Source organism: Cydia splendana, chromosome 24 (assembly GCF_910591565.1).
Source record: "Cydia splendana chromosome 24, ilCydSple1.2, whole genome shotgun sequence".
Lineage (NCBI taxonomy): Eukaryota > Metazoa > Arthropoda > Insecta > Lepidoptera > Tortricidae > Cydia > Cydia splendana.
Window position 1 is genome coordinate 2,333,782 of NC_085983.1, and position 13,440 is coordinate 2,347,221.

At 39.8% G+C, this 13,440-nt stretch overlaps 2 protein-coding genes across 2 annotated transcripts in view; both read right to left on the reverse strand.

Annotated features, from left to right (window-relative positions):
* Positions 1 to 1,564: 1,564 nt before the first annotated feature.
* LOC134802436 (zinc finger protein 626-like) lies at positions 1,565 to 8,700 on the reverse strand. Its single transcript, XM_063775099.1, has 2 exons — positions 8,298 to 8,700; positions 1,565 to 2,075 (listed from the first exon to the last, which is right to left on the reverse strand). Exons 1-2 carry the CDS (start codon positions 8,614 to 8,616, stop codon positions 1,579 to 1,581), a joined length of 816 nt encoding a protein of 271 aa, XP_063631169.1. The 5' UTR covers positions 8,617 to 8,700; the 3' UTR covers positions 1,565 to 1,578.
* Positions 8,701 to 10,474: 1,774 nt separating this feature from the next.
* LOC134802499 (limbic system-associated membrane protein-like) overlaps positions 10,475 to 13,440 on the reverse strand; it is a 77,831-nt gene continuing 74,865 nt past the window's right edge. The window contains exon 11 of the mRNA XM_063775178.1: positions 10,475 to 13,288. Coding sequence (XP_063631248.1) covers positions 13,130 to 13,288 — 159 coding nt within the window. The 3' untranslated portion in view covers positions 10,475 to 13,129. The remainder of the gene's footprint in view (positions 13,289 to 13,440) is intronic.

A 13,440-nucleotide genomic window follows, 5' to 3' on the forward strand; every position in this document is an offset into this window, starting at 1 on the left:
GCATCAGTTTTCTTAACAAAAACTCTGCCTTGTCCAGTCCAGCAGTGCTTGAAACCATGGTTTTTGCGCAGATCACGAGCGTAGTAGAATAGTTTTCGAGCTGCAGGTGTCAGAGACTCAGAAATGTATATCGGTTGCTTGTCTCCTTCGATATCAATGCAGTGTGTATTCAATTTGTCCTCTTGGTGCGAACTATTATAGTCTTTCAACGCTTTAATTAGGGATTTGACTTGCTGCGTGGTCTGATATTCAGCCACAATCAATTTGTTTTGCCCACTTTTAATACGTTTAACTTGTCGGATATAATCTGGACTAAATGGAACTTGTAAAGCACTATGTACCTTTGACAGCAGATCAGTTAGGTTTTCGCCCTTTGCTTCCGGAATGTTTCTAATTTCCAGCGTTGTTGCGCGTTGTGTTCTTTGCAGTTCCTCTACTTGGTTTTCAAGTTGATCTATTTTGTTTAAGGCTTCGTTATGCTCTGCGGATATTTTCTCAACTTTTTCATGTAAATTTTCATATAATAAGGTTGTGCGCTCAAGAAGTTTTTCTATCTTTGAATTTGTTTGAATTATTTGGGCATTTTGAGAACGCAGTTCATCAATGGCTTCATTAAATTTTGAGTTTTGGGCTTCACGGTCCGCCTTCACACTAGCCACCATATCTTGAATTTCTGCCCTCAAGGATGTTATGTCTTCAGTGTCGTGCCGTTGTTTTCGTTTCCTCGTAGCCACAAAGTTTAATGTGTCCGGTTCCTTCGACAAATCTGGTTGTGACGCTGATCGGTCTCCATCAGGTGAATCAGGCATGTTTGATGCGATGATTTTAAATATACTACGCTTGGCCGCACGTGCACTGATAAACGGGCAACGGAATGCAAAAGATGAGTAGTGAAATTGCAATCTTATTTCTTAGTCGATATCGTGTAATTTTAAGCAAATGCTAATATATTTTAATGATTTTACAACTAGACACAGACTGCTCAGTACGAGTTTCGGACGCTGAATAACCCATTAATTCGATCTTTTCAATTCGGTGAAGCGCTTTGCGCATCTCTAAAACTAGCCACAGACTGGGTCCCACAGATCCATTCGATCTCGTGGCAGAGGAAGACCAAAACAGAGATGAAGGGACGACCCTGATACAAATGAGGTACAATTTTTTTTCTAATAGGTATATAAGTACGAAGTACGAATTAATTAACGCATTCATTTCCGAAGACGCGAATTCGCGTCACGAAACTATTAACCGTAATGCGTCGGCAATGAATGTGTGCAATTTGTATTAAATATGTATATAATAAAAAAATGGCAAAATGCACTGAGGGGTTGCCACAGAGCATGACGTCAGTATTTCGCTCAGCGTATAAGCATTGCTATACAACGTGGCAATGCGGTCACCCTTCTGGGCACACTTTCCAGCGGCAGCGATTTGGAGGACGTTTTTAGGGTTCCGTACCCAAAGGGTAAAACGGGACCCTATTACTAAGACTTCACTGTCCGTCCGTCCGTCCGTCCGTCCGTCCGTCCGTCCGTCCGTCCGTCCGTCCGTCTGTCACCATATTTTTTATAAATAACCTTAGGGTTTACCCCCTTGAAAATATAGATGTAACATCTTGTACGGCTTATGTTCACCATTCCTATGTATCCTTGCATGAGTTTGCACATTAACTTTACGTCCGCTAGCATAAGTGCAGTGGTCACATTTATAAAGTGTACCACCAGTGTCGCCAGTGTCTATCATTTCATGTGTTTGTAAATCACTACGGTCACACTTGTAAGGTTTCTCACTTATATTCATCCTATGCCCCCTTGCATGAAGTTGCAAAGTACTTTTGTGGGCAGTGGCGAAACTACATTGCTCGCACTTGTATGGTTTTTCGCCAGTGTGTTTCCTTATATGAACTACCAAAGCATCTTTTCGGCTGCTAGCATAGCTACAGTGATTACATCTGTATGGCTTCTCATTAGTGTGCCTGCTCAAATGCCTATCTAAGCAGAGTTTTATAGCTGATTCATACCCACAGTGGGGGCATACATAACTTTTCTGGGTTGGTTTCTTCTTTGGTGTTTGCCCTGCAACAAGAAAGTTTTTCTCAATTAATTACATAAAACATGTCACTGAACTGCATGTACTGATATTTGATTTTAGGACCCTTACAGACGAGCGACAGCACGCCAGCGACCGCCCGCGACAGCAATCGGCGATCATCGGCGAACGTCGGCGACCGTCGCCAACTGCGGCTGGCCAACGTCCGCGACGGTCGTCGACGGTCGCCGACTGTCGCCGATACGCCGCGGCGATCGCTATCGTGTCGCAGCGCGCACTCGTCGATGTGTGTGTGTGTGTAGTAGACTACACATCGAAGAGTGCGCGCTGCGACATCAGCGATCGCCGCGGCGTATCGGCGACCGTCGCGGGTGTTCGCCAGCCGCAGCTGGCGACGGTCGCCGATGATCGCCGATTGCTGTCGCGGGCGGTCGCTGGCGTGCTATCGCTCGTCTGCAAGGGCCCTTAAACACGTGTTTATCCTCTTCGATATAATATGATATACCTCGTTTAGCATTACAAAAATGGTAAACAATCTTGATGTACAATATTTTTATTGAAAAACGTTTTTGAAAAATAAGTTACTGCAAACATGTAACAATTATATAGCTATGACCATTTACATTCTTTTACTTTCATAAATCGGGGGGCACGGCAGTGCCCCCGCCAAGTCGAGCGCGAAGCAAACACTGCCGTACCATCCTTTACTGGAACCATTTCGCCGCATTTTCAGGTCCCTATTGAGAACCTCTGGATAAGACCAGAACGCAGAAATTTTCGTCATCCAGTAAGCTATAATCACATACTTAAAATCCAAAATTTCAAGTCTGTAGGTCATTTAGTTCCGAAGTTAAGCGAAAGCAAAGTTTCGCATTTATGACACACACTCACTCACTTATGATCATCAGAATAGAACTAGTACTTCCCATAAACTCAGAGAGCTGAAATTTGGTACAGAGTTAGGGTTTAATGGCCACATAAAGGGAAAACTATAAAAACTAGGATAATCGAAGATCTGGAGTACCTGGTGACCCTGATTAGAAAACACAAGAGCCCAACCAAACTATTGGAGATCGACATACCGCCTTTACAAAAAATATTCAAATTGGTGGGCCGCTTCATTTGATGTCAAAAATCGAAGGTCTGAAGTATCTGATGAAGAACCCTCAGCTGGTCTCAGCTGTATTAAGGCTCCGTCAGACATAGGCGTTTTGCTTGGTGCAACATATGTACACACTGTTTTGGTCATCCGATACGCTTTGATGAGCCTTTGGGAAAGTAGTACCCAAGATGCAGCTGATGCTGAACCCTGGCTGTACCTAATGGAACTCAGGCTTGGTGCAACATATGCACACACTGTTTTGATCATCCGACACGCCTTGATGAGCACTTGGGAGAGCAGTACCCAAGATAGAGCTGATGCTGAACCCTGGCTGTACCTAGTGGAACTCAGGTTTGGTGCAACATAGGCCCACGCTATTTTGGTCATCCGTCACATCTTGATGAGCACTTGGGAGAGCAGTACCTGAAATAGAGCTGATGCTGAACGCTAGCTGTACCTAGTGGAACTCAGGTTTGGTGCAACATAGGCCAACGATATTTTGGTCATCCGGCACATCTTGATGAGCACTTGGGAGAGCAGTACCCAAGATAGAGCTAATGCTGAACCCTGGCTGTACCTACTGGAACTTAGGTTTGGTGTAACATAGGCCAACGCTAGTTTGGTCATCCATCACATCTTGATGAGCACTTGGGAGAGCAGTACCTGAAATAGAGCTGATGCTGAACCCTGGCTGTACCTAGTGGAACTTAGGTTTGGTGCAACATAGCCCCACGCTATTTTGGTCATCCGTTACATCTTGATGACCGCCTAGTGGAACTCTGCAACAGGCACACGACGACAAGTCGGTTAACCAAAACAAAGTGTGCCTGGGTCAAAAACATTCTGTGTTCGCGTCTTTCCTGTAGACATACACAAGAGTTAAGGGCTATAAAGGTTAATTTTCTTATTTAACCGTTATCCACGTGAAAAGGTCCTCCTTTTATTCAGAGAACTGTGATAAAATCATTACTTACATGCCCACAAGCTGTTAACTATTGCCCACAGAAGAGAAAACTAGCGTGTTCGCGCGAACTGTACATTTTTCTCTTGGACCTTTTCACGTGGATAAGGGTTAAATAAGAAAATTAACCTTTATATAGCCCTTAACTCTTGTGTATGTCTACAGGAAAGACGCGAACACAGAATGTTTTTGACCCAGGCACACTTTGTTTTGGTTAAAAATACATCAACTTTGACATTTTTGGCAGTAATGCAGTCGGCAGCTATACTGCAGCAGGATTGCAGCATGCACTACTGCCGACTGAATTACTGAGGTAAATATCAAAAATTCGGTCAGCATCATCGTATTTGACATTTGCTGCAGAAATGCAGTCGGCAGTATTGTCGCAATATACTGCTGCAGGCTACAAAACGCTCGTGAAACTATTCAACGTCCATGATCATGCTTTCCAACGTCCAACGTTCAGTAATCGAGTGACCGCTCGCAACACGCGCTGTGTTGTGTGTGACTGCGCGGGCGTGATCAAAGCGGGTCGCGCGCGCAGCGCGCCGGCGGGCCGCTGCGTCCAAGCGCAGATCGCGAGCGCCACGCGCTCGCGTCACGCTCGCATCGTGCCCCGCTCACGCCGCGCTTTGAAAACGCTCATGTGTGACGGAGCCTTTAGAGATATGGTAATAAAAAAACTACTAAAAAGAAAAAAAATATGTCAAATAGGAAAATCTAATAAAATAAATCAATATGCCCACGTTTCTACAAAAAGAAGTGAAATCCCACCAAAAACATTCTGTAAAAAACTAGCCAAGTCTCGATGGAGCTGCTTGTTTATCTCTAAAAAGTAATGAAATCTAGACAAAGTCGTGCCAAGTCTAAGGTTCCTTACTGCGATTTCTTTATTATTATAGTTAATGTTGTGTGACTTGGCCGTTGAAGGGTACACAAGGGTACAAAACCAGGTGCTCCATGACACCAAACATACAGTATAAAAAAATATTTCCAGTACAGACGGACTTCTAATCATTGATAGAAGTCCGTCTGTACGTCTATTTTATGTTAGATCGATGGTCGATTTGACGCTTCAAAAAGAAGTGTTTGTTTCGGGCTCGCCTATACATAAGTATTATTGAAATACGCAGCTTTATCAAGCCTACAATTGACTGGTTATTGAATTAACGTTTTCCAAGTGGCAATTTTCCATCGTCAATGGGTAGCGGTTCTGGCGACAGATTGGTGCAATGGTGTCATGGAGCACCTGGTTTTGTACCCTTGTGTACCCTTCAACGGCCAAGTCACACAACATTAACTATAATAATAAAGAAATCGCAGTAAGGAACCTTAGACTTGGCACGACTTTGTCTAGATTTCATTACTTTTTAGAGATAAACAAGCAGCTCCATCGAGACTTGGCTAGTTTTTTACAGAATGTTTTTGGTGGGATAATAGTTACTATTTTTTTAAAGCGTTTTTCATTAAAAAGACATGCACAAAATTGTTTTATAACGCTAAAAAAACCGGACATGTGCGAATTGGACTCGCCCATCGAGGGTTCCGTACTTTTTAGTATTTGTTGTTAGAGCGGCAACAGACAACATCTGTGAAAATTTCAACTGTCTAGCTATCGCGGTTCATGGGGCTTGGTGACAGACAGACGGACAGTGGAGTCTTAGTAATAGGGTCCCGTTTTTACCCTTTGGGTACGGAACCCTAAAACGAGGTATAGTAGTAGATAAATGTTGTGGTAAAATATTTAACAACTCAAGTCATATACCTCAAATATATGCTATGGTTGAAGTATATTTGCCCAAAATGCATTAACATTTTTATTTTAATAGTACTATTCATATAATATTCTTGCTTTTGACAACCAGTCTGGCCTAGTGGGTTCTGACAGTGCCTGCGAAGCCGATGGTCCTGGGTTTGAATCCCGGTTATGGCATTTATTTGTGTGATGAACACAGATTTTTATTCCTGAGTCATGGCTGTTTTCTATGTATATAAGTATGTATTTATCTATATATCGTCACCTAGCACCCATAGTACAAGCTTTGCTTTGTTTGGGGCTAGGTCGATCTGTGTAAGATGTCCCCCTAATATTTATATTTTCAAATAGCAGCAGCGAGTATGTGAGATATATTATGGACAGGCCACCTTCATAGTAGGGTGGTAAATCAGGGGTTACTTATCGCTCAAGTGATCCCCGATAGGGGTATATTTAGTGCCAATGTATTCAGTATGATGTCCTGAACACAAATATATGTGATGACAAGCAAGAAAATGGTGAGGGTAGTAACTGGGACGATGACGTCATAAAGTCGGTGGAACAAGGAAATTTTATTTTTCTTGTAATGATGATGATGCATTCCTGTTATCCCTCATTAGGGACATAGGGCTCGCAGAAGAATCCTCCATTTGTCACGATCTTGAGCGGCTTCTTCCAGCTCTTTCCAGCCGAGTCCAGTTGAGCCAGCCTCTTTCTCAACTGATCGCCTCCATGTAGTACAAGGCCTCCCCGACCGCCTACTGCCGGCCGCATGCCAGCGGAGACCCTGCTTGACCAGGCCCCTGTTTCACCAACGTGACAGGTGCGACGAATTGTAAAATCACTGTTGCTGACGTCACAGGCATCCATGGGCTACGGTTACCGCTTACCATCGGGCGGGCCGTACTTCTGTTTGCAACCATCATTGTATTATTTAAAAAAACTTTATTATATCGGATAAAAACAGATATTTCTCTTGCTAAGTTTATGACAATTGTCACAAGAAACACTACAATTGTCACGAAATTCCGACATATAACTCATTACCTGTCAAGAATTACCTACAATTCTTCTAAATCTTTGACAATTGTCAGAAACTTCGCAGGAGAAATATCTGTTTTTATCCGATATAATAAAGTTTTTTTAAATAATACAATGATGGTTGCAAACAGAAGTACGGCCCGCCCGATGGTAAGTGGTAATCGTAGCCCATGGATGCCTGTGACGTCAGCAACAGTGATTTTACAATTCGCCGCACCTGTCACCGATGTGAAATTGGGGCCTGATGGCTGTCCGTTCTTGTAAACAATCAAACTATTAGAAAACTACCAAAAATTTCATAATGCATAGTTATCTAGATTGAAAACGACTGAATAGATATACATACCAAGGGACTGTGAATATACTCTTAACGTATAATGTTCAAAACTAATAAATAAAATAAATAAATATTGGGGACATCTTACACACATCAAGCTAGCCTCAAACTAAGCAAAGCTTGTACTATGGGTGCTAGGCGACAATATACATACTTATATAGATAAATACATAGAAAACACCCATGACTCAGGAACAAATATTAGTGTCATCACACAAATAAATGCCCTTACTGGGATTTGAACCCTGGACCATCGACTTCGCAGGCAGGGTCACTACCTACTAGGCCAGACCGGTCGTGAACCATAAATATTAAAAAATGACAGAAGTACATCAACTTAAATAACAATATAATGTTCTGTTACAGTAGACTACTAAAATACACTTTTTTTTACTGAAATCATACCATGTGGGGTATCAAAATGAAAGGGCTTTGCCAGTAGATAACAAATTATGTTTATTGTCTTTGTTTCGTTGTCTTTCTTTGCCGAGTAAATGATTTTGCAAAGCAACTATTTTTCAAGCCCTAATGTCTATACACCATAATTCATGGTTAAAGTTAAACCCCCTTATTCACAAACGCGCTACAAGCCTCATATTAGTTAATATTCGTTGGTCTTTATCTGTCATTTTGACTTATGCATTTGTAAATAAGTTTTTGGCAAAAATTTAATTTTTGGTACAAGCTTTTATCGCCGACTGTACTTTTCTTTTCACAGGCAACTAATACTCATTGAGACAATTCTAAAAACCCCAAACACAATTAGGTTTCGTTGTTTTATCACATAGTTCCTATGGCCACCTCCGGTCTCCATCATCAGATCAGCTCGATGACACCATAATATTGCATTGTCACCCGACTTACGTATGTATACAAAATTTCAGCTCAATCGGAAACCGGGAACTGGATTAAATTTAACTTGCAAGATTTGTTTACAGACAGACAACGGTCAGGCGAAACTAAATAAAAGCTTGTAAAAAGGGATATAGCATCAATTAACTAAATCAGGCCCATAAAGTTTTATGAATAAGGGGGTTAGTCCATAACTGACCTGTTGGTGCGTGGCGCACGCTGCGCTGCTCGACTAGCTCGGGGCAGAGCACGGGCTCATTTTTAACTGCGTCGTCGGCGCACAGCTCCGCCGCAGTCCCGCCAAGCGTCTCGTCTTTTACACACACATCTGAGCACGAAGGCTCCGCTTTTATCCACACACCCTCGCACCTGGGCTCGTCTTTTACACATACAGTCAGTAAAGGCTCAGGTTTCACATACACTCCGTCGAACGTGGCCTCATCTGGTATACACACATCCTCACAGGGCTCAATTTTCACGCAAACGCTATTTGTAGCCTGTAACGCTGACGACTCCATCCTCAATATGTGTATATTAATCACTGGTTTATAGTAAATCTTAACATAATTAAAAGCTACGCAAAAATAAACTTTGTAGGAAAAAAAAATCAGAAATCAGAATGTATTAATGTCATTGTCAAATTTGGCATTTCGTGAAAGCAATGACGAGCGTTCAAATATCAGTACCTAATGTTCCACACAGTTGGAATAAGTTTTTTTTAAACTGTAACAGACCAGCGTACCGGACCAATTGTGGTTCGGTCAGCACATCTCTTTCTCGCTCTCATTTAAATGTATGATTGATTTATGATGAGATTCGAGCGCTAAAGAGCAATTCTCAAAAAGTTTGTACATTTCGATCACATCTTAGATTTCTATAAAAATTGGTATGCTGGTAAAGTACATGAAGCTGAACAACTTCCACCATATTTCCCAAAATGTCCCAGAAAGTTTCTAAGAAACATTCCTTTTTTGTTACCAAATGTGTAAAGAAATCTGGTAACAAAAAAGGAATATTTCTTAGAAAGTTTCTGGGACATTTTGGGAAATATGGTGGAAGTTGTTCAGCTTCATGTACTTTACCAGCTTACCAATTTTTATAAAAATCTAAGATGTGATCGAAATTTACAAACTTTTTGAGAATTGCTTTAAAAATAAAATAAAAACCTATAAACGAGCAGAGCGTAGGCAAAGAGAATATATAATCACTTGAGCGTAGGTTCGAAAAATGGCATATGCCTCCATAAGACTAGAGTTAGACCAAGTCGTTTGACGTTTAAAATAACACTTGCACTGCGTGGGCTATCAAAATCGCTGCAGACTTTTCTTGGTTTAACTCTACGTTTCTGGCAGAGGTGTGCGAGGATGCGTAGCGAGGGATGTGTTTGCCAATAGGATCATCATCATCATCCTAGCGTTTGTCCCGTACTGTTACGGGGCGCGATTTCCTTGTTTTTCTTTCCACTTCGCTTTATTCCGGACATCGTTTTCAGCTAACGCAGCGAAAATCGAAGTTCGCAAATTGCGGGCATCTTTCTCTGTCACTCTAATTAAGTACGTCTTCATTGAAGTAAAAGAGAAAAATCCCCGCAATTGGCGAATTTCGGTTTTCGCGGTAGGCCCTCTGATTTGATCATTGAACAAGAACGTCACACAGAACCAGTATTTTGCGCCATGAGTTGTTGTTTTGACAACAAACCATAGAAACGGAGCGTGAATCTCGCGACCTAAACGCGTAAGCGCCATGACTTGTACGGCGCTTACGACGTTTTGTTCGTGTGTTACAAGTTGCGATTGCGACAATTTCATTGTTTGATATATGGCTTCTCTATAGTAATAATATCTCAATGGATTTGATCAGATTGGTGAAAAATTCTTCCCGTCTGGACTGGTCTTATGACAATCACATAGCTAAATATCAGGGATGTTGCGAATATTCGCATCCGCGGAACATCCGCATTATTTTCAACATCCGCATCTGCATCCGCATCCGCATAAAATCGATGCGGAGCATCCGCATGATGCGGATGTCGACCAAGTCGGTAACAGGAACGTATTAGCGGCGGCGCCGGCGGCGTAAGTGCTAGGTAATAACGAAATCGTCTAGACCCCGAAAAGTCGGCCAAGTTACTGTGTATTAAATAAAACGCACCTATATTCTTGCTCAAATACTAAACGTTTCGTTTTTTTTAAATAAAAAATGCTAAAAATGTAATATTTGACGTTTTTTAAGTACCAAATCTTGACATCCGCATCCGCATCCGCGGATATGAGGCTTTAAATATCCGCATCCGCATCCGCAGATGTCAAAAAATTTGCATCCGCAACATCCCTGCTAAATATATTACCTGTTATTAAAAAAATGCGGTATAATGCACGGATAAATAAATAAGAAGACGACATTATAATAAACTTACACGTTTATTATCTACTTACAGAATCTTTGTTTTTTAAATAAATTAAAATATTACAAAAAAAGGCATTTCTACAGCCCAACAATTTACATTTTCTTTACTTCTCCAATAATTTCTAGAAAAAATTACGACTAGTTTAATTTTCACTTTAATGGCCGAAGTATTTGGAAATATTCATATTCTATAAAACATTTAATAAAAAAAAATCGGCAGTCATTTTTACCATCAGTTAGGTCTACTCCGAAATAAATATTCACTATTCTTATAAAATATTAAATTAGGATCCTAATGATGTGTACCAATATTGCTTATAAATTTCTTTTAAATTAATATTGCACTTAAAAGAAGACATTTTAAACTAGACTTTTTAATACACATTAAATCTAAAATAGCGATATCACTAACACTCTTTATTGCTTAATTATAATATAATATTACTACATAGTAATAAATTCATTTATATGGATGTGGTAATACTAAGGATAAACTATACCTACTAAAAAGAAAACTTTATTACTTTTGAAGATTTATAAGCCTAACGCCTCATTCGCACGAGCGCTTTTACAACGCGCGTTATAAAAGCGTTTGAATGACACACATGGATATAATTATAATATGTGTATTTGTTCACACGATGGCGGTGGCGCTTTATATCACGCGTTGTTGGATTTTCGACTTTAAGCCTTGGTCGTTAAATCGAATTTAGAGTGCGGATAGATTCAAGCCTTTTTTAACGCGCGTTGTAAAAGCGCTCGTGGGAATGAGGGGTAATGCAGTGAAGTTGTTTATTTCAATGTTTTCAAATTGTTATATTATTTCAATTAGATCAAGTTATCAGTGAATAATATCATTTGTAATTAGTTTTATCTGAAACTAGTAAAATATTATGTATTTATTAGAATAGGGGTTATTAAAAGTATCCCTACGCCGTGGAGTCAAGTTTAACGTTTCCTGAAATATCGAACCTATCGTTACAAATAACATAATCTATAATAAGGGTAAAATAAAACTTTTTACATATTACTCAACAAAAAAAACGGCGTTTCATGGTATTTTTTTTGTATAAATATAAAATTCATTTGTATTGGTGATCTAACCTTTCGTGAAAGCATTACTCCTGATGAGTTCGGCGAAAGGGCAGACGTAATAACCCATTTAAGTGCTTATTACATCTACACGATCATCTACAGACCGGCTTTCCGACAAAAAGTCCCCAGACACCGTGTAGATGGCCTGTCCAGACGGGGACAATTTTTTTGATTAAATTGTCCGATCAAATCAGGCCGTACGGACTCATACGCCAATTTGGCCACTTTCACCAATTTTAAATTTATGGTGATATTTGAGCGCTCTAAATTAAAAAAATGCCCCCAAACGCGAATACTAGCATCACAAATTGGTATTCTTGCGTCCGCGCCCTATTTTATTGGTAATATCGGTCATAACCGGCGCTGGAATTCGGCGAGCCTAATTGGCGTTTGAGTCCGCACGGTCTGATTTGATCGGACAATTTAATCAGATTGGCGAAAGATTGTCCCCGTCTGGACAGGCCTATAATAAGCGCTTTACGATATAAATCTTCAAATCATTACTGTAAGTATACATTTATTGTTTAATGCGGTAATGTTAGCTTTGAAATTAAATAATTAAAAACATACATATTTGTTATGACAGATCGAAGGTTAGAAATCTTCACGATTAATAAAATATTTACATTTACTCCCACACAATTCCTAAGATTTCACAAAAATATTAGTATCAATTAAATTACTTTAAAAAATCAGTCATTTTAAGCGCAAATAATATTAAACATTAGGTACTATAATAATTGTCCTAAAACGTCCTGTTTGATAGGAAATGGTTAATCTTGTTAAATTTGCTAAAATAAACTGTGTTATTCATTTTCCTTCCATTTAGATGAGAAAACCATATGCCTTAAAAAAATAACTGCCACGCCTTGTGCGAATTATTTTGTGCGAAATACAAGGAACATTATTATCGAGCAAAATATGTGCCGTCGAAAAGAATCCAAAATAGTGAAATTCTCATAATTTTGTATGAGAAATAAATAATCAATTTTGTTTATTTCTTTCGAGAACCTTTCCAACGTTTCGGAAACTTTTTGCATCTGTATCTGTAAATTAATATCAAATTTTAATTTCTAAGTATAGTTAAGTTTTAAATGAAGCAATTTTTGATAGGAAACTGTTCATAGGCACTGGTCCTTCAAATTAATAGGCCTAAGTTACAAAGCCCCACCGACAAAAAAAAATAAGCTTCGGAACTTTTTATATCGAAATGATAAAATGAAATCCTTAGGTATGCAGTTGGCATATGACTATAAAATCATTTGTATTATATTAATGTCACATAATGGCAATAAAAAAAAGGACACACCTCATTATTTTAAGAATTTTGTCCTTGACAAATTGCTTAAGGCGTTTTATTTATATTACAAATAATAGTTTTCTTACGTAAATTTTACTTTACGAGTGACGATTGCTTTAAAAACCAAAAAAACTATCACTAACCCCGAATAACGGTTACAAAATTCAAAAATCGAACGGTCAACGCTCGACGCTGGTTGGCTGGCGTCAGCCAATCGTAAGGCTGTCAGATCAAGCGCCGCGTAGGGCATAAAAGGCGAGAAGTGACAGCGACCATGCCATGTGTTTGCTGAGGATGCTGACGTGAGCTGACGAGTACATTGGTGTGAGCTCGTCTGCGTGCGCCGTGTGAGGACCTCCCAGTGTGTGGAATTGGAATATGTCGCTAACCTGAAAGCAAAAATATATTTAAGAAAAAAATAATTCGTTTGTTCCATAGCCTTCTATCAAACAATCCTGTATGCTTAATAAGTTTCGGTCAAAAACGTTATGGAAAACTGGCGTCTTTTCTGTGGACAACACGAAAGTACTTTTACTGAGGT

Bases quoted from the DNA above. Each gene is read 5' to 3' on its own strand.
- LOC134802436 (XM_063775099.1), bottom strand. From the start codon at position 8,616: ATGGAGTCGTCAGCGTTACAGGCTACAAATAGCGTTTGCGTGAAAATT. The intron at 2,076-8,297 runs GTCAGTTATGGA...TTCTTGTTGCAG, and splicing joins CGTGCGCCACGCACCAACAG to GGCAAACACCAAAGAAGAAA.